The 19059-nt window shown below is 46.4% G+C and overlaps 1 protein-coding gene across 1 annotated transcript in view; it reads right to left on the bottom strand.

Moving 5' to 3' along the window:
- The window catches only part of Calb2 (calbindin 2), a 28407-nt gene continuing 9348 nt past the window's right edge, over nt 1-19059 (bottom strand). The window contains exons 2-11 of the mRNA XM_005403497.2: nt 16062-16138; nt 13383-13472; nt 12144-12224; nt 6811-6867; nt 5998-6075; nt 5401-5456; nt 5039-5078; nt 4800-4853; nt 3973-4044; nt 1-689 (exon numbers count right to left, since the gene is read on the bottom strand). Coding sequence (XP_005403554.1) covers nt 573-689; nt 3973-4044; nt 4800-4853; nt 5039-5078; nt 5401-5456; nt 5998-6075; nt 6811-6867; nt 12144-12224; nt 13383-13472; nt 16062-16138 — 722 coding nt within the window. The 3' untranslated portion in view covers nt 1-572. The remainder of the gene's footprint in view (nt 690-3972; nt 4045-4799; nt 4854-5038; nt 5079-5400; nt 5457-5997; nt 6076-6810; nt 6868-12143; nt 12225-13382; nt 13473-16061; nt 16139-19059) is intronic.

Raw genomic sequence — 19059 nt, 5'->3', positions numbered from 1 at the left:
CACAGCAGAATGTTTCCACTTTATTGTCTGTAAACTCTTCTTTGGTAAACAAGAAGACAAGAACCCCAAAGAGAAAAGGAGCACACTGAGTACAGAAGGCAAGGAGAGGACAGGCGCCTGGCACAACAGAATTCCAAGAAGACAGCTACACCATTAGCAAGGTGGTAGGTGGGAGCTAGAAGGTGAATGGTGGGATGGGGCAAAGGAAGGGGGCAGCAAGAGGGAGCAGTCTACGCTGTTGGACGTCAAAGCCTAAATCCTACAGTGGATGAGCTCATGCATCACAGCAAAGAGAACAAGGAAGCTCCGCCCACACCCCCACCCACCTCCCATGCAGCTGCAGCCGGTGACCCACAGCAGGCTGAGCGGTGTGCCTGGTCAGGGCCGGGTAGAGGCAGGCTTGAAGGAGGCCCCTCAGCAGCTGACCCTCCATCTCTTCTGTCTTGCTCTGCAGGCTGGTGAGCAGGTTGCAGGGGTGGTGGAAGAGGCACCCATGATCTCTGGGTCTTAGGGGAGCTATCGGGGCTGCAGGGGAAGGGTGTAGGGGAGGTGGAGGAGCCCTTGTTCCCCCTTTACATGAGAGGCTCGCTGCACAGCACAATCTCCAGGTCCTTTCGGTAGAGCTTGCCTGCCTCGGCCAAGGACATGACGCTCTTTCTGTAGTTGGTGAGCTGCTGGATGTTCATTTCCTAGGTGACAGGGGGAGAGGGAGAGGGAGAGAGCAGGCTCAGCGAGTGGAAGACCCCACCCAAGGGAGCCCTCCTAGCTGGTCACACCTGTCTGAGACTTTCATCTCATCCGAGGGCAGGTGACTCCGAGGGACCCAAAGCATAGCCTTTGGAGTCCCACGGACTGGGCTAAAATCCTCTTTATTTTACGTACTGGCTGCATTGTTGGGAGAGGCCATCTTTCTGACGCTCAGCTGCCTTACCTGTAGAATGGTCTCCTTAAGAACACAGTATTGCCTCATTGTCACAACAACTAGTCGAGGGAACTAATGGAAACACTGCTTAGCACAGCACCCGGGCTAAGCACATCAGAAAGGGCAGCAACGGGGTTGCCAGCTGTCATTCTGCACCACATGCATTGACTCAGAGCAAATCTGGGACTCGGTGGTTGCTGGAGACATGGCCAGGAAAGCTCCTCGGTCTTGTTGCCAGGCCTCCGGGATCACACTTTCTTAAGCAGGTCCAATTTAAACAAGGAATTCTATTTCCTCCCACAACAAAGCTCACCAGCCCACCCTCTGTTCACTGGCTTCTTGCTGTCTTCAGGAACCACTAAGATAGGCAATCCATGAATATACAGCCAGAGTCTTGTGTCAAATGGAGGCCAAAATTAAACACAGTACCCACATCCCTTATATTGGCTATACACTTGTAGTAATTGCTTTGGATAGAAATCCTATGGTCAGAAATATAGCAAGATCATCCCCTCATCAGTGCTGGAAAATCACTTAAATGGCGTTTTCTTTCCAGTCTTTCTTCTCCCTTTCCTCTGTCTCTTCCTTCCTCTTCTCTTCTTTATTCTCCTCCTATTTTTTTCTCCTCCTTCTTATTCTTCTGAACTGAAAACACTGGCAGATACTTTTAAAAAAAATCTCCATTCTGCTAGTGAGAAAACTGAGGTATGAATACTAAGGTATTCACTAAAGGTTGAAGCAACTCATAAAAAATCTAAGTCTTTTCCTGGCTCACCTGCTCTTAGTTCCCTCTTTACAGCACTCAAAGGTCAGTCTTGCAAGTTAGGGACATCCCTCATGTTACTGACCTGGTTTGGTGCTACCACCCAGCCCAAGGCACCTTTCCAACATTTCTAGCATGAGGAGCATCTTGAAGCTGTGAAGTCCCTGGAAATGTCACTTCATTCTTAACACTGGGGTGCACCTGAGTTTTCTGTTACTCAAGTGAGAACCAAGGAAGAGACTCCCAACTTTCAGCTCGAGCTTGAGAAAACTCTCATGGCAAAGTGTGGCTGCAAGCGAGTTAGTGTCTTAGAGGATGGGGCTGCCTACTTTCAATGTCTCCAAGTTTTGCTTGAGACTGGGAAAAGCTTTTCTGAGTTGCCACGATCTTAGGTCTGCTGAGAAATATCGAAGTTCAATCCCATCAGCCAGTCCCTTCAGGAGCTTGCAATATTAATCTGCTTAGGAGCCTTATCATAGCCCATGCAGGCACCATCAAAATGGAGCTTCATCTGCTGTGTGGGCTCCCCCAAAATGTCTATTCCCTTCCCAGCTCAGTTGCTGATATTTAGTCATGCAGCTCCTGCTCTCTGATTCATTTTCTAAATCCCCAGGTGCTGCATCTGGGGCCCGGTCCAGGTAGAAGGCTCTCAGGTAAACAGCTTTATTAATAGCCTGTTCTCTACCCTTCAGAGCTGCTTCCAAATCCCAACACCTGAATCTTTGCATTTGTTTCCACATCTGGAGTGAACCTGTGCAGTGCTCTGCGTTGTCCTTCTTACTCAAGAAAGAGCCTAGTGAGTTAATGACCAGGAAAAGAAGATCACTCTGAGATTCATATGTACCTTCAGGGTTTATCAAGCTCAGGTTTTAGACAGGGCTTCCTGAAGACTAATCACACCTCATTAATCCAATCACAGTTAAAGATATTTTCCATTATGGTCCCCAACATTCTTAGATGCATAAATAGTTTTCAGCTAAGGTGGGTGCCAGGAAAAAGTTAGCTGAGCTCAAATACCTGGTGAGGACTCACCTCTTCCTAGGAAGTATTTGATTCCTCATCATTTATTTTCTACCACTTTGAAAAAGCACTTGTAGTTAATATGAAAAAAATGTAAGATGAAATAAATGAAGGATGATATTCAGGATGAAGATAAAGAGATCAGAAAGCACTTGGAAAGAGAGATAGAGGCTGCAGTGCATTTTTTTCCCCTGAAATTGAGCATTAAATTTAGCTCTTGTTTGGCAGCCAAAGCAGTTAGACAACTCAAGGAATTATAGAGATTTCATCATCTAATTAAAGAAAGCAGCAAAACCATTTGGTCCATGAAAGACATTTTTCAGGCCGTGAGGGAAGACAGCTGCAAAGGCCTGGCCTCCTGGAGCTGTCATTAGATCTCTTCTGGCCAGGGACCAAGGTGACCACCCCAAAGGTCCCTACAAGATACCCAAGAGCCAACATCAGGCAAAAACACGGGTGTCACCGCTCAGCCTTTTGTTTGAGAGGAACAAACACTTTGGTGGTGTCTTTCGACTCCTTCCCAGCTCTGGAGTCTGTACTTAATCAAATTCAGAAGAGCCCTCCCCTCCCCTTACCCCTGCCCTCCAAAATCTCTCTTTGTGTTCGAAGTCTTTTTTCTTGGCAATGTGGCTGACACTTCCATGAACCTGGGCTGTGTCCAAACTGATGCTGCCTCACCATAGCGTCATCCATAGCAGCCCACAGGTAGAAGCAACTCAAGGGGCGTCAGATAAAATGCAGTTTATACACTCACGGCAACGTTTCTCAGCTTTGAAAAGGAAGGAAATTCTGACAATGCCACAACACAGATGAATGTTGGGGAGAATACAATGAGTGAAATAAGCCAGTCATGAAGAGATTGTTTGATTCCCCTTTGGTGAGGGTCCCGCAGTAGTTCAGTAGTTAAATTTATGCAGGCAGAAAGTAGAATGATTGCTGGCAGATGGGAGGTGGGGGATGGGGAGTTATTGTTTAGTGGGTCATTGCTCTTTAGTTTTGCAGGATGGAAAAAGTTCTGGACATGGATGGTAGTGATGTTTACACAGCATTATAATTATATTTAACACTGCTGAACTGTATGTTTAAAATGGTTCAGATGGTAAGCCATGTTTTATGCATTTTACCACAATAAAATACAAAAAAATCAATCAACCAACCAGAAATAAAAACAAAAACTGCCATTATCTGGTGGTGGAGCTCAGAAGGGGGTGGAATGCAGCCGTGGCATTTCTCTACATTGTCTAAGCCCCTGGGCTGACATGCTCACCTTCTTGTTCTTCTCATAGAGATCCTTCAGAAGGGCATCCAGTTCATTCTCATCAATGTAGCCACTTCCATCCTAGGGGTGCATCAGAGAGTCAGCTTAGAGCTCTGAGACCCCAATCCCCAGCTACCCTGACCTTGTCCCTTGCTTTCTCCCACCCACTCTGAGGAGCACCCAGGGCCTAACCTTCCCATTACCCTGTGCAAATGGAGGTGTGCAGATCATGTAATGACAGAATAACCGATCACTTCTGTCTTTCCCCGTCAGTGCAGGCACAGGGCAGTTCAAGCCCAGCCTGGGGAACTTAGTGAGATCTGGTCTCAAAATTAAAAAGAAAAAAAAAGAAAAGAAAGCAAAAGAAAAAGGGTGGGGCTGTAGCTCAGTGCAGAGGCCCTAGGTTCAGTCCCCAGTACTGAAAAAGAAAAGTTTATGTCTAATATCTGGTTATAGAGAAGACCACCAGACTCACATGGATAAGGACAGCTAGGGAAGAGGTAGATGAGAGCAAGCAGCTCATCTCACTCCCACTGTCCTACAAAAATGACTGGCCCGAGTATACCATCCTGTCCCGGCACCATCGAGATCACACCCTAACTCTGAGCATGGCCCTGTTCCGCTAATTATTCTCCACTGGGTTTTCAAGAAATCTCATTCTTAGGCTTTAAAAGGCCATGGATTGAGAGTGACATTTTTCCTCTCACATAACAGAAGATCCTGCAAGAAGAAACCACATGGCCCAGGGGCCCCTCTGGAAAGATGGCTTCTTAGCACAGATGGAGTTGAGCCATTGTGGCTAGGGCTTCCCGGCATGCCGCGCTGTTCCTTCTCACCTTGTCATAAAATGTGAAGATGGCATTGAACTCTTCTGAGGTCAACTTCATGCCCTGAAAGAACCAAGGCATTAAAGAAAGAAGCAAAAGCCCCAAATGCGTGAGTGTGCGTGCACACGTACGTGCATGCGTGCATGTGTGCGTGCATGCTCCATTTTGGAGCACAGGAGGGTGAAGGCTGAAGCTTAGAGAGATGAAGGGAAAAGAGAAAGCAAAGTGAAGCAAAGTGGTTCTTTTACCTGAAATTTAAGCAGGAAGTTTTCCTGTACAGGCAAGAGTCTGGAAAGAAAATGTTAGAGCAGAGATTAGGAGACAAGGCCCAGGCAAGAATCACTGGTCAAGGGGGTACAGAAGCAGCATCTCTGGTTGTGGGATCCATTTCTGATTTCTGACTACTTCATAATCAGGAATTGGTAGAAAGTTCAAAAAAGAATCAGATGGACAAAGTGAGGTACTGACATTCCTGATTCTACCTGGCTTTGTCTTGCGCTTCATGACTACTGGACCTCTCATTTTTCCCACCAACTGATCTCAGCAACGCAGATGGCAACACAGGAACCAAAGTGTTCCACGTGACCCTGGGGTGAGAGCCGGTACTCACCGAGACATCTCCGAGAGGCCCAACTTGCCATCGCCATTTAAGTCAAACATCCGTAGCTGTTGGGGACAGAAAGAGGTGTGGGGTTAATTGCTTTGACCTTGACTCCTATGCGGCCTTGACCTGCCACCCCTTCTCACTGGGGGGGAGGCAGATGGAGGGTGCTCGTACCTCCTCTTAGGTCACCCGGAAGCTGGGGACCAACATGTTCTAAATCAACCACCGAGAGAGACGGCAAGGACTCGATTCCTGCCCCTCCATCCCCTTCCCGTAGAGAGGGCGGCCGAGACCCAACAGGCTGAATCACAGCACTGAAGAAGGCCCTCTCCAGGTTTACCCACTCCTGGAGCTACACAGGTTGCTATGGAAACAGATTCTCTGCTGCCCCCATCCCAGTCTCCCCACACTGCCCCAAGAGTCAGCTCAGACGGGACCTCAAAGGGTGTGTGGGGCCATGAACCCACACCCCTAATGCCAGTAGCTCTGTGAGTCACTTCATGTGGGCCTGAAAAACCAGCAAACAAAAGACCCTGCACGCCAGAACCCACCACCTCCCCAGTGGCTTGGGGCCCAGCGGGAGGGATAATTCTGTCCACTCACTATGGTTTGGGTATATTCCTGGAGCTTAGGTTCATCATATGGCCGGTTGGCCTTCTTCAGTAGGTCAGACAGGAATCCCTGGAACACAAAAGGCCTCTTCACAGCTAGGCTCATGTGATCCCTCACTGATGTGTTCATTGATTTTTTTTTTTTTTTTTTTTTTTTTTTTGAGGCAGAGTCTCACTAGGTAGTTCAGGCTGGCCTTGAGTTTACTTTGTAGCCCAGGCTGGTCTCGAACTTGCAATGATCTTCCCACCACAGCCTCCCGAGTGCTGGGATTACAGGTGTGCGCCACCACGTCCAGCATGCACTGACTCATTTATTTAACACTGTTTGATGAGATCTACCAGTTATCTAGCTTATTTCCTCATCCCTTAACATTTGCGGAATGAGTTTGAAAGTCTGGGGTGACTCCTAGGAGCAACCTGGTCCCACAGACTAGGCAGTAGAGGGTTGGCCTATCTTCTCTGAGCCCAGTATGTAGGGCACAGGGGTGCCCCGGGTCACTGGTGGCCCAGAGGAATTTGGAAGTGGATGTGCAAGCTAGAAGCCTCCTGGAATGGCCTCAGGGATGCCTGTTCTGGGCACTAGGCTGTGCTCTGCTTAAACTCTGTGACCCGGCAAGTTCCATATTACTGATCTCGCAGTAACAAGTCCAGCAATTTAGTGCCAGGTTTCAGTCCTCTTAAACAGACCACCAATCCACGCTCCTCACCCAACACCTTTTCCCTCCGTGGGTTCCTTATATCCACTGTCATTCTGGCCTCAGTCTCATTCTCCATGTCCCCATACCTTCCCCAGGTCCCATCCTACCTTGAGCTCATTGGCTTCAATGTAGCCACTTCTGTCTGTGTCATACTTCCGCCAAGCCTGAAATGGGAATGTCAGTTGATTCACAGAGATACATCCAAATCTACATGTCTCCCTTCCATTTCTCTCTAAGGGACCAGTCAGGGCCTCAGTATTCAAGAATATTAGAGTGGTTTGGGGACATGGAGGTGTTCTAGTCCAGCCCCTTCAATGTCACAGAGGAGGAAATGAAGAGCTATCATGGTCAAGGTCACACAGACAAGGAGGAAAACTGCTTATAGAAGGTCTTCCTACGCTGACTTAATCCAGGTGTGGGTCCTCTCTTGTATCACCTGGTAACCAGGCAGCTTCTATCAAGGGGTAGAATAAGAGCTAGAAGAAGATCTGGTGGATCTCATTTTAGCTATGGGATTATGGGGTATCCTTTTAGTACTCTGAAAGCTTCTCATATTAAATGGGAGCTAGGGGCAAGGGAAAGAACCTTCTGGAAAGGGCACAAACAAACTTTGGTTGCTTTTACTGTACTCCTTCCTCCATCACGATGCATTTGAAAGCCATATCTGATGGTGAAGAATCGGTACTGCAATCAGCTTTTTTTAGATTACTAAAGCCACTTCCCTACCATTTGATATAAAGCATCCCCTTCCTTTCTAAATAAACCACCCATCCCTGACTCCCAATCCATGTGGTTCAAGAAAGATTGACTCCTTCCCAGAGGTAGGCATGTGAACTACTCTCAGCCAATCAGATGCCTCCCTGGACTCCATTCCCACCAGTTTTGGGCTCTGACCCGAGTCCAATTTGCTTGGTATGTGCTAGATCCCCAAGAGGGTCTAGGTCACATCCTGATGACCATAGAAACTGCCATCTTCACCTTTTTGATCAAGAAAGGCAGTTTCAGTACATACTATGGATGCAATCACCTCCCTCTTCTCTGCTGTAGCTATCAGAGCAGGACCCAACATCACACAGGAAAGCAAGAAAACATAGTTGTCGTGGTTTTGAGATATTTACCAATTTTTCCCTTCCCTTCCTTGAATGTGGACTAGACTGAGTGACTCACTTCTGATCAACAGAATATGGCAGATAGGACAGTGTGTGATTTCTGAGACCAGGACACAAAAGGTAAGTGTGATGGTCTCTTTCTTGCCCTCTTTTGGATCTCTCACTCTGGAGGAATCCAGGTGCTGTGTCATAAGGACCCTCATACAGCACTACCGAGAGAGGCCCATGCAGGAAGTAAGAGAGCTTTCCCCAGCTAAAAATCAGAAAAGAACCAAGGTCTCCCGCCATCAGTCATGTGATGAGCATTGTGGGATTGTCCTATCTTGCGTTTAGAGGACTGAAGCGCTGTTGGCATCCTGACCATGAGTTCATGACAGACCTTGGGCTACAGCCCCCACCTAAGCTGTCCCAAGATTTCCAACCCAACTGTGAGATAATAAGTACTGTTGCTTTAGTTAGCTAAAGTTGGGGGCTCACACAGCAGTAGGTAATTAACACAATGTCCTGAGAAGATACAGTCCCATATATAAGTTCTCTGAAACCCAGTTCTTTACCCAAGCAATCTGGTGGAGACAATGGAATGGCATGGTAGGAGTTTGGGTTGGGAGCAGGGGCGGGCCTATGGCAAAGAAGCCCAGAGAAGTCTGTTTCCCTTAGTCTTGGGAAAATTTTGGTGCCTCACACTTCTTAGATTTTCTTTCAGCTTTTTTTCCCTTGACTTTGCTTTGCTTTGTCACCAGCTCCAAACTGTCCACCTGAACACCAGCTACACTTGGTTTTCTGAGAGACGGCAGCACTAATCCTGTCTCTAAATTTCATCTCCAGCTTCCCCCACTTCTCCACACATACCACAGGAGTGTCAGAGTTTATAGCTAATGTCGGGTCTTTCTTTTACATCAGCAACCAAAGCAGTGGTTTGCATGGTATAATAGTGCCAGGGCTTAGGACATTTGGTCCTGATTTTTTAAAATTATGAGACACAAGCGAATCTCAGCAAAAGAACAGACATACATGAGACAGCTTGGGTAGATGCTATCTGATTAGGTGAGGGTCTTTTCTCTGGACAAAAAAAAAATACTCTGGATTCATAAAAATATGTTTTTTAATTCCTTTGAAAAGGTACTAAGAGATACACGCAAGCTTCCAAATATGACTTCACACCACCTGCTGTTATTTCATGCATTTGAATTTATGTTCACAGGGGAGAGTCTCAACTGAGAAATAAGGCAGACAATCCAAGTTGCCTCAAAAGGGCATAACCAGAGGAGACCCCAGAGAGGGTGGTCCAGAGGCTGCTTTTACAAATAACCTGACTTGCAGGTCTGACCTCCTTTCTTCTTCCTTCCCTGGATCTGCCCCCACCTGATGCTGGCTCTAGGCACTGAAGCTCAACTTCTCTTTCCCTCCAGCACTTTGTACCTATCCATCAGGGCGTCCTCATTCTCTTGTCATTCAAGAAAAAGAGTTCAAGAGACCTGGGCTTTGTGGAATCTCAAAGAAGTCCCGAGGTGTCCCTAAAATTAGATGTTAAAATGTTGTGCTGAGCAGTGGGGTGGGAACTCTCTGAGAGTACAAGGCTTTCAGGGCTCCTGAGGGGCCATTTCATGTTTCTGGTTGACAAAAACAGAATAATGGATAACCCCAGGAAGGGCTGGTACTGCCGAAATGTGGGGTCCCAGGGAAATGAAGTGGTGGTGGGGGTGCTTGTTTTGAAGTTATGCTGGGGCTTGGAAGGATAAAAGGCTTATAAGAATATGGAATCATGTCAAATGCAGAGAGAGAGAGAGAGAGAGAGAGAGATGCTTTCTTTGCCCCATTAAGACTGTCCTCATCCCTGTTCCCAGTCCAGAGATGGAGTATAGACCAATCTTTGGCCACCTCCCTATTGGGAAAGGAGGGGTCTCATGCAAGACCCTCTTTTCTACATACAGGAAATGTACACTTGCAAAAGCGGCATCCTGACAAACTGTAAGAATATGCTGGCCAGACAAGCAAGAGAACAACTAAGAACAGAATCCAAAATGTCAATTACCAGCTTACAGAATCTTGCTACCCTGGAAAAACTGGAGACAATTCTTTAAAGCACCATAAAATTAAATCCATTTTGAATGCTTAGGCAAACTACACTTAAGAAATGACTCCTCCACCCCAAGAACTGGTTATTCTAAATTGATTCTATTCCTGCTTTCTGTCCCACTGCCTTGTGGAAATCTGGGCTGGCTGGGCAGTGGTTCTAGGCAGTGGATCACAGACAGGGGATTACCGGGGCTGGATATGGCAACTCTGAAAGTCACACTGAAACCAGTCACTGTGCATCACAGCAGGGGCTTGGTGTGACGGGTATGGGTTGAATTTCACTCAGGGACGCACACACTCGCCCATGTGAGTGTCCCAGAAAAATAACAAGAAACAATTGGTACTTTGCTGGACATCAGGATTAGTAAGATAATTGGTTAAGCCATATGGAATTTCCAATTTTTGTAGATAAAAATAGTTCAATATCAGCAATTTTATGTGGCTTAATCCACCAGTTGAATATTATTCAAAAGACATTTGAGTTTAGATATCCAAAGTTGGACAAAGCTGAATATGGAGCCATATGCTTGTGATCCCAGCACTATGGGAGGCTGAGGCAGGAGGATTGCAAGTTTGAGACCACCCTGGGCAACTCAGCAAGACTCTTTTTCAAAATAACAAAGGGATGGGGATATAGCTCAATGTGAAGCCCTGGATTATATCAACCCCCTCCCAAAAAGTTAGATGTGAAGATATTAAAATGTTTCTATTGCAAATGAGGTAATGCCCATTTTGGAGGGGAGCAAGGAAGCCCAGACTACAGTCCAAGCTGTAATCCAGAGGATAAGGGGAACTGGAGTTGTCATGGGCTCTTCTAGCTTTAGAATGGTACAGAAGTCCTTCCATCCTTCCCAAGCCTGCTCCTTGGAACTCTGACTTCAAAGGACAAGAATGTTACTTCTCTGACAGAAAACTAATATCTTGAATTTACAAAGAATTTTCAAAGAAGCAGACTCCCCAAAATAAAAGACCCAATCAAAAGTGGGCAGCTGAAATCAATAGACGCTTCTCAGAAGCACAAATGGCCAATCAATACATGAAAAAGAAGCTTATCATCTCTGATCATCAGAGCATTGTGAATTAAAACAATATTGAGATTCCATCTTACTCCAGAAAGAATGGCTATCGTTAAGAAACAAACAAACAAAAACAAACAAGCAAACATAAACGCTGGTGAGGCTGAAAGGGAAAAAGAAGCTTTTCATATTCTTGGTAGGAATTAAACTGGTAAATTATAAACCACTATAAAACTCAGAACCAGAGAGAAGATTCTTCAAAAGAAAAAAAGCAAAAATAGAAATTTCATGTAATCCACCTATTCCCCTTCTACGTATCTTCTCCAAACAGTTAAAGACATCATATTACAGTGATGAATGCCTCTGTTGATAGCAGCACAATTCATAATACTTAAATCTCAAAAGTAGCCTATATATCCATCAGCAGATGACTAGCTAAAGAAAATGTGGTATTTACACATAATGAAGTACTACTTGGCCATAAAGAAGGATAAGATTGAGTCATTTGTAAAAAAAAATGGATACACTTTGAGACCATGATGTTAAGTAAAGTAAGTCAGAAACACAAGCTTAAACACCACATGGTTTCTCTTACATGAGAAATTCAAAATATAAATAAAGAGCAAAACAAAAAAATAGAAAACAGGGAGTTAGATCATTTGCAAATGGAAATGGGATCTAGAGATGGAGGGAGGTGGGAGGGAGGTGAGGGGAAGGAATGAAAAAAATTAAGATATTTTAAATACATGTACCTACTTCTTATAATGAATGTAAACATATACTGCAAACATGTGCTAATAAAAAATATGAAAAAATAATGTTATAAGTGGTGGGACATCCTGGAGCCAAATGGCATGAAGCAAGGTTCTTCTCTGCAGGGTTTCCCACAGCATATGCAAATATCCACCAGAAATCCCCAAAGGCGCCCCATGCATGTACACAGAATCTTTCAATTGCCCTCGCTCAAATTTACTTTTCTTCTTATTCCCACACTTTAATTCATGAGTGCTACCTGGGGTAAATCGTTAAAGTGTGGGTTCTGAATCCCTGGAGCAGTGAGTTTGACAAGTACCTAGATGACACCATGGTGTTGGGACGTGGACCACATTTTGAGTAGCAGAGCCCTCAGTGGCTTAGTACCTCCCTGGGAATATCCTCAGGTACCAAGGTAGACCTGGATCTGCACAGGAAGGAAGGAGGGTCCCAGCACCCAGAGAGAAGGCAGTGCCTTGGCCTCACCTCCATGAACTCTGCGCTGGAGCCCACGTGCTGCCTGAAGCACAGAAGGAAGTTCTCTTCAGTTGGCAGGATCTGCGCGAGCTGAGGGACACATAGGAGAACACAACATTTAGAAGGAACATCAGGGAGTAGAGTGGACTTTCCTGTAGAAAGGATGCAAAGGGCCAGTGGAGAGGCAGTGTGGAAGTTGCATTTTGCCATCTACTTGGAGAATAGAGGCTGGTAGCAGTTTAATGTGGAAAAAAAAAGCCATTCAGTGAAGTGGTTCTGGGTTACCCCAATCCGTATGGCAAGGGCAGCTGGACAATCAGGAAGTGATGCGCCTTTAAAATGCAAGCACCCAGATTCAAAAGAACGCTACATGACTCCGTGTACCTAAAACTCTAAAATATGCAAACCCATCTAGGTATGATTGGTGGATTCTGGGGTGAGATGGCCTGCCCCAGGCAGGAAGAACATTTTGGAGATGACAGCATGACTGTATTTTCATTGGGACAGTGATTTCATGGTCTAAAATATAAGCTTACAGAATTTTGCACTGTAAATGGATGCAGTTTATTGCATGCAAATTCATACCTCTTCAATTTGACTCTGAAGAAATGCAAGCACCCTCATGTAGCAAACACTGCTACCTGCCCACTCAGTTGCCAGAGTATTTGGCACACATGTCTATGTGTAAGCATGACTACATGTGTGTATGCATATACAGGTGCACATGTAACTATGTATGAATTATATGTAATATACAAATCATGTGTTTGTAAATTATCTATGTCAATTATGTATGTAATTTTTATATATTTTCGCCTTTGAGGCAGAGTCTTGCTATATGGCCTAGGCTGGCCTGGAACTCAAGATCTTCCTGCCTCTGCCTCCTGAGTGCTGCAATTACAAGCATACGCCACCATGCGGAGTTTCTAGTTTTGCCTTTGGAATCCTTCAGGTGGGGCTTGAATTCTCCTGATTTCCAGCCTTTGCTCTCCCTTCTGCTTTAAGCTGGGTTCATCATGTGTTTGTAATACCTACTGGACCTTGAGGGCAGTCTCCACCCCTCTGGCTTCCTCTTTCCTTGGGTGACAGAAAAAGCTCCACCCATTCCCTTTGGTCAGCCCAAGCAGTGGGGTGGGGGATCTTTCAGGTCATCCCTCCTTGAGGTCCCTAGGAGACTTGTGCATCCAGGAGAGGCACAGGGAACAGAAGGCCCTTCCACACAGCGCCTGGCCAGCACCAAGTGCTCACCTCTGCCATCTCGATCTTCCCATCTGAGTTCTTGTCATACTTCTGCATGAACTCCTTCATCTTCTCCCCAAGGTTGTCACTCTTTGACATCTGTAGGAAGAGAAAGGGGGCTGATTTTTTTGCCACATCCCGTGGGCCTCGTGGGCCTCAGTGCTGCAGTGTCAGGGATAATCTTGTGTCCTTGACGTGCAGTACAGACCCAGGTGAATACCATGCTCTGGGGGATCAGGACTGTGTCACTTTTTTCGTCAGGACCCCTCCCAATAGAGTCATCTCTTCTTCATGGCTTTGTCACGTGAGTTTCAAAGGGGGACATGATACGGTCATGCTTGGCAGTATGTAATTAAACATTCCTCTCTGCCTTCAGGATGGATTCAACCACAGCTCCATCTGAAGGTTTTGCACATATTCCCACCACACAGAGGTGAGAAGAGAGGCCTCAGCATTTTACAGAGACAGCTTATAACAGAACCCAACTTACTCGGGTGCTTATAACAGAACCCAAACAGGATTTAAGCACTCCACCACAGCATGTGAATTGTTTTTTTCTTCTTTTAAGACTACCAATTCCATACTATTTCTTACTTCAATTTTTTTTTGGCGGGGGGGACAAGATTGCACTATATACTTGTAGCTCAGACTGGTCTTGAACTTGACATCCTCCTGCCTCAGGGTCCTGAATGTTGGGATGATGAATGTTGGGTAGCACCCGACGTGTGCTACCACAGCAGGCATTCTTACTCTGTGCCAGATGGAATGTGAGGATAAAGTCATCACAGAGCTGAGGTTCACTCAATTATTCTGACTATAGGAAAACAAAGAATTTAAAAGTTCCATTAATCCATTATTTCCTCTCTTAAATGTAAGACTCTCCTGAAGTTCTCAAACCTTGCCTTGGTTTGGGGTGCTCCTGATTCATTAGTTGCATTAGAGAGTATTTCCTTATCCCTGATCAATGATGAATTCACCAGGAGGGCTTGATTTGGTGGGGGTTTATGGTTCCTAGGGCTGGGTCAACAAAAATTCTGAGTCTTTTCTGAATCCTTTCTATTACTTTTTCACTTTTGGAACTGGTCTCAATTTGCCCATCTTTATTTGTTGATCAATATTTGTTTATATTAACAAATGTGCATAGTACGATGCTAAGCATTTATCACAAATAGAGTCAATCTAGTTGAGTTTTACCCTGGCTCCTGTGAGATTCGGGGTCCCTCTATGCGTGCAGAGTGCAAGATAAGGCGGCTTTTCAGGGAGGTCGCTCAGGTACATGGGACCAGAATTTAAATTCATAGCTCCTGCTTCCAATGCTAGTATCTTTTTACCCATAGCAGCTGCTCTAAGACCCAGTCCTGGAGGATAGTAGTTGAGATTGTTGTTGACAGACTTGAAAATCACCCTGAAGTCATTTTGAGGACATGAATGACTAAAAGAAGAACTTTACATTTAAAGCACTTCATTAATGCACACTCCATGACCCCAGAATCAGTTTTGAAGCCCTGATTGTCCTAGTAACGAGGGTTGGTGAGGGTACTGTTGATAAACAAACGCATGAATCACTTCAGCCCTCCTAAGTCCAGGGATTTGACCTCTTTCTCACTGGGGTTCTCTGCTGAGAGCTTTGAACCAAAGCTCTGGGTAGACTCGTGACTCATCTCTCAAACTGCTTCCAGAAGAGCTGCTAATAAGCAGTGGATCGGCCTGCAGACACGCAGCAGGGCAGAGGGCACACAAAGGCCCTGAGGGAGCTTCTGGGGAGAGTGTGCTTCACATATCCCCGAACCCGTCATGGGAATCACAACAGAGCAGCTCCAATCACCTTAGCTTTTCACTATCCCACACATCTCCCCCAGAAGGCTTTATCAAACTCAGTGGGGCCATGTTGGCACCAAAGGAAACAACACTCCTGTCACTAAGGGACAGGCTGCGATCGGGAGTCCCTTTGGGCTGGCTCGGAAGTTTGTGACATCTCCACGCATAGGCACAGCCAGGGCCATCTGAGGATCAGACACTGCTCAGCAAAATCCTCAACTTTCTTCCAGGTCCTTGGTGGGGATTCCAGCCTTAGTTGGTCTAGAATGGTGATTCTCTATGGAGGATGATTCTGGCCCAATCTCCCATCCAGGAGACATTTGGTAATGGTGAGAGACATTTTTGATTGTCACAACTTGAAAGATAGTGCAGCTGGTATCTCACGGGTGGAGGCAGGGGTGCTACTAAGCCTCCTAGGATGCACAGAACAACAAAAATTTATTTGGCCCCAAACATCAATAGTATAGAGGCCGAGAAACTCCAGTCTAGAATACAGGTACTTGAGGTCTCCTGGGCATCCAATCTTGAGTCGTAAACCCTCTAAAGCATCTTAGGGAGGCAGTGGACTCTGTCTCCTGGAAAAACCATTTTTATGCTGCACATGCACACACAGAAATATAGATGTGCAGTTTTGAGGGGTTTATTAACACCCAGTACCTAGGATGGTCACCTCAATCCCAGACACCCAGGTATATTAAATTAACATGTTCTTGGGGAGTATTGTTTTATCTCAGTCCTTACAGATAAAAGGAAAACTTTAAGTGTCAAGACCAGAGACCTCAGGCCTGTTGGCTGGATGCATAATGGGACAAAGCCTGCTTCAAGGTTGTATCGGTCAGGGTGACTATGGCGGAAGGGGTGTGAGCTTACCATGCCAGAGCCTTTTCTTGCCTTCTCCAGTTCTTGGAAAAAGTTTTCTAGTTCTTTGCCTTCTATATACCCATTTCCTGAAAGATAAAAAAAAAGTTAACCTCAGAGCTGAATAATAAGACCAGCGGGGTGAGAGGAGGGGGAAAGTGGTGGGGCTTCATGGAGGACATCTCCCTGACGGCTCCTAAGCATGTGTGCTGGCTGGCAGTGTTAGGGAAATGGGTCATGGCCTCGAGGCACTAACATGTACAGATTCAAGATGAATGACATCTGTCCCTGGGCTCTTCAGCTAGCCTCCAGAGGACAGCAGAAGAACAAGCTAGCAGAGGTGGGGAGACATGGGGGGGCTGTCATCTTTGTCCACTACCCTCTGGACCAGGAGACGGTTATTGGCATCAGGGTTTGTCAGCAGGTGGCAGGCCGTGGCTAGAGGCAGAAGCTAGGTCCTTGGGGTTGGGAAGGTGTACAGAGACAAAGTGTGGTCTCCTAGAATCCACGTGCACTGGAACCTCGGAATGTGACCTTATTGGGAATTAGTGTCTTTGAAGATGTCCTTAGTTACCATGAGGTGTTGGGGTGGGATCGAAATCCAGTAACTGGTGTGCTTATCAGAAGGCTCTGTGAAGACACAGGCACGAGGAGGGTCATGTGAAGACAGAGGTGGAGACAGGAGTGAGGCCAAGCAATGGTGTGGATTGCTAGCAACCTAGAAGCAACCTGGATGCCACAGAGGAGATGGAATGAAATCTCCCTTAGAGCCTCTGGCGGGACCCAACCCTGCAGACACGCCCCCAGAACTGCGCGAGAATACATTTCTGTAGTGTTAAGTCGTCCAATTTGGGGTCTTTTGTAATGGCAGCCCTAGGAAACCAACACAGAAGGGCGCAGTGAAGGAAAATTATTTGACGCATCTCATCCACACAGAATGGGTTACAATAATCAAATGGGATTCTGTATGGAAATCACACAGTCCTTTCTGAGAGCACCATAGTTTTCTCAAATTCAGTCGCCAGAACCTGTGTATAAGAAGGAATGAACTTGAGGAAGAAGTTCAATTATCTGAGCTGGCTCCCAAGGTCAAAGCCTGGCTTGCTAGAAGATCGTAGTAGTGAGAGGTCCTTTGGGCTCTTGAACCTTGAGCCCAGGTAGCCCGGATGTCAGGGTTGGGCTGAATCCTCAGCCAAGGTCTCTGGTCTGTGCTGTGATGGGCAGGGGGGTTTGGGGAAAGGAACTCGTACTGCACCAAGGCAACGCACCTCAGGCTTTAGCTCCTATAGAATCTCCTGTGGGATCTTTAGAAACTACGGGCGTCTGGCTCCCACCTCCAGACATTCTGCTGTAACTGGCTTGGGGTGCGAACTAAGGATCATGATTTTTTTTCATAGCATCCAAGTGATTTTCATGTGCGTCAAAGTTAGAAAACCACTGGCCTAAAGTCAAGTTCCATATCTGATCTGAATTAGGTAAGCAAGGCTCGCATAGAGGGGTTTCACTATGAACAGGAAAGGGCAGAATGCTTTCTTTAAGGGGTGAATGTTTTCTTCCAATAAATGCAATTATGGACTTAAGAAGAAAAAACAAAGGAGCATTCGTCCTGGCTTTGGGAATGAGGTGGGGTGGGAGGCTTTTCCTAGCTTCTTCTCCCAGTGCCCCCTGAGAATTTAAATTCTAAATAAATAACCTACAAGGCCCTCTCTAGTGGAGAAGATGCCACAAGAGAATCACATGACATAAATGATGCCTTTTTGTCTGCAGGGAAAGAGGTAACGCTGTAACGTGAGGGGCTAGAGACTTGAGTTCCCTTGTTTCCTAGGGTGGCCTGGCGGTCATTGTTGTAGGGTGTTCTGCGAAGCTTCTTGGGAGAGTTGGAATTTCCCATGATTCCACTGTCCCTGAGGCTGCTGGTGGCAAGGCGGAGGGAGGGCGGGACAGAGAGAGGCAAAGAGGCGGTCATCCAGCTGCTGGTTTGCTGTGCTGGAGGTGGTTTTTCCCTCCCTGGTCACTCCCTGCAGTGATCTGGCTGTTTTCCCATTGCTGAGGTGCAGTTTCCTCTTGACTGAGAAGGCAAAGTCACGTCCTTCTCCTGGAGGCTTCGGAGAGTCGGACAAGAAGGTGGAAACCTGAGCTCAGCTCTGGGTCCATCTGCAGCTTTCAGAAGCCCGAGGCTGGGGGAGGAGGTGTGCGCAGGGGCACGGAGCTGCTGCCATGAGCATGTGCTGGGGTTCAGTGAGGCAGAAGCCACAGGGTCTGGGGCCCCCGCCAGGCTGGGCAGACGCTTGGGTGAGCATGTGTGTATCTGTTTCCTGAGTGTTTTAGGAGGTAGGTGAAAGAAATCAGGACAGCGCCATAGAACAGCCCAGCAGCTTTCAAAGAGCAGACTCCACTCCGCTCTCAGTAGCGCCCCTTGACGGCCCCTCTGTTGGGCCTCGGCTTTGTAATGCCTCTGGCTGTGCTGTTATTTCTTCTCCAGCACCTTCACCATTGCTAAAGGGGTCAGCAAAATTACTGGCGCTTTTTGCTAAGGCCCCAAAGCCTGGTTCTTCTCCTACCTCTCTCACATCCAGAGTGCGGACATCAAGTCTCCGAATCTCAGCTTCTCATCCTACAAAATGGGGACAGTGATAGTGTCTGTCTCCTGTGGCTGCTGTGAAGATTCCGCCAGATGAAAATAACCTATCTGAAATGCTGGCTTGCAGGGGCTTCAAAAAATGCCAGCAGGCCGGGTATGGTGACACACGTAATCTCAGCTACTCCAGAGGCTGAGACAGGAAGATCACAAGTTGGAGGCTAGCCTGGGTAACTTATTGAGACCCCTGTTCAAAATAAAATTCAAAAAGGGCTGGCAGTGTAGCTTAGTGGTAGAGCACCCCTAGATTTAATCCCCAGTACCGCAAAGAAAAAAGAAAATGAAAAGAAAAGGAGACAGAGAAAGAAAGAAAGAAAGAAAGAAAGAAAGAAAGAAAGAAAGAAAGAAAGAAAGAAAGAAAGAAAAAGAAAG

Source organism: Chinchilla lanigera, unplaced genomic scaffold (genome assembly GCF_000276665.1).
Source record: "Chinchilla lanigera isolate Chin_1 unplaced genomic scaffold, ChiLan1.0 scaffold00083, whole genome shotgun sequence".
Taxonomy (NCBI): Eukaryota; Metazoa; Chordata; class Mammalia; order Rodentia; family Chinchillidae; genus Chinchilla; species Chinchilla lanigera.
Note: the sequence above shows the minus strand (reverse complement) of the source record. Positions and strands in the feature narration are given on the sequence as shown.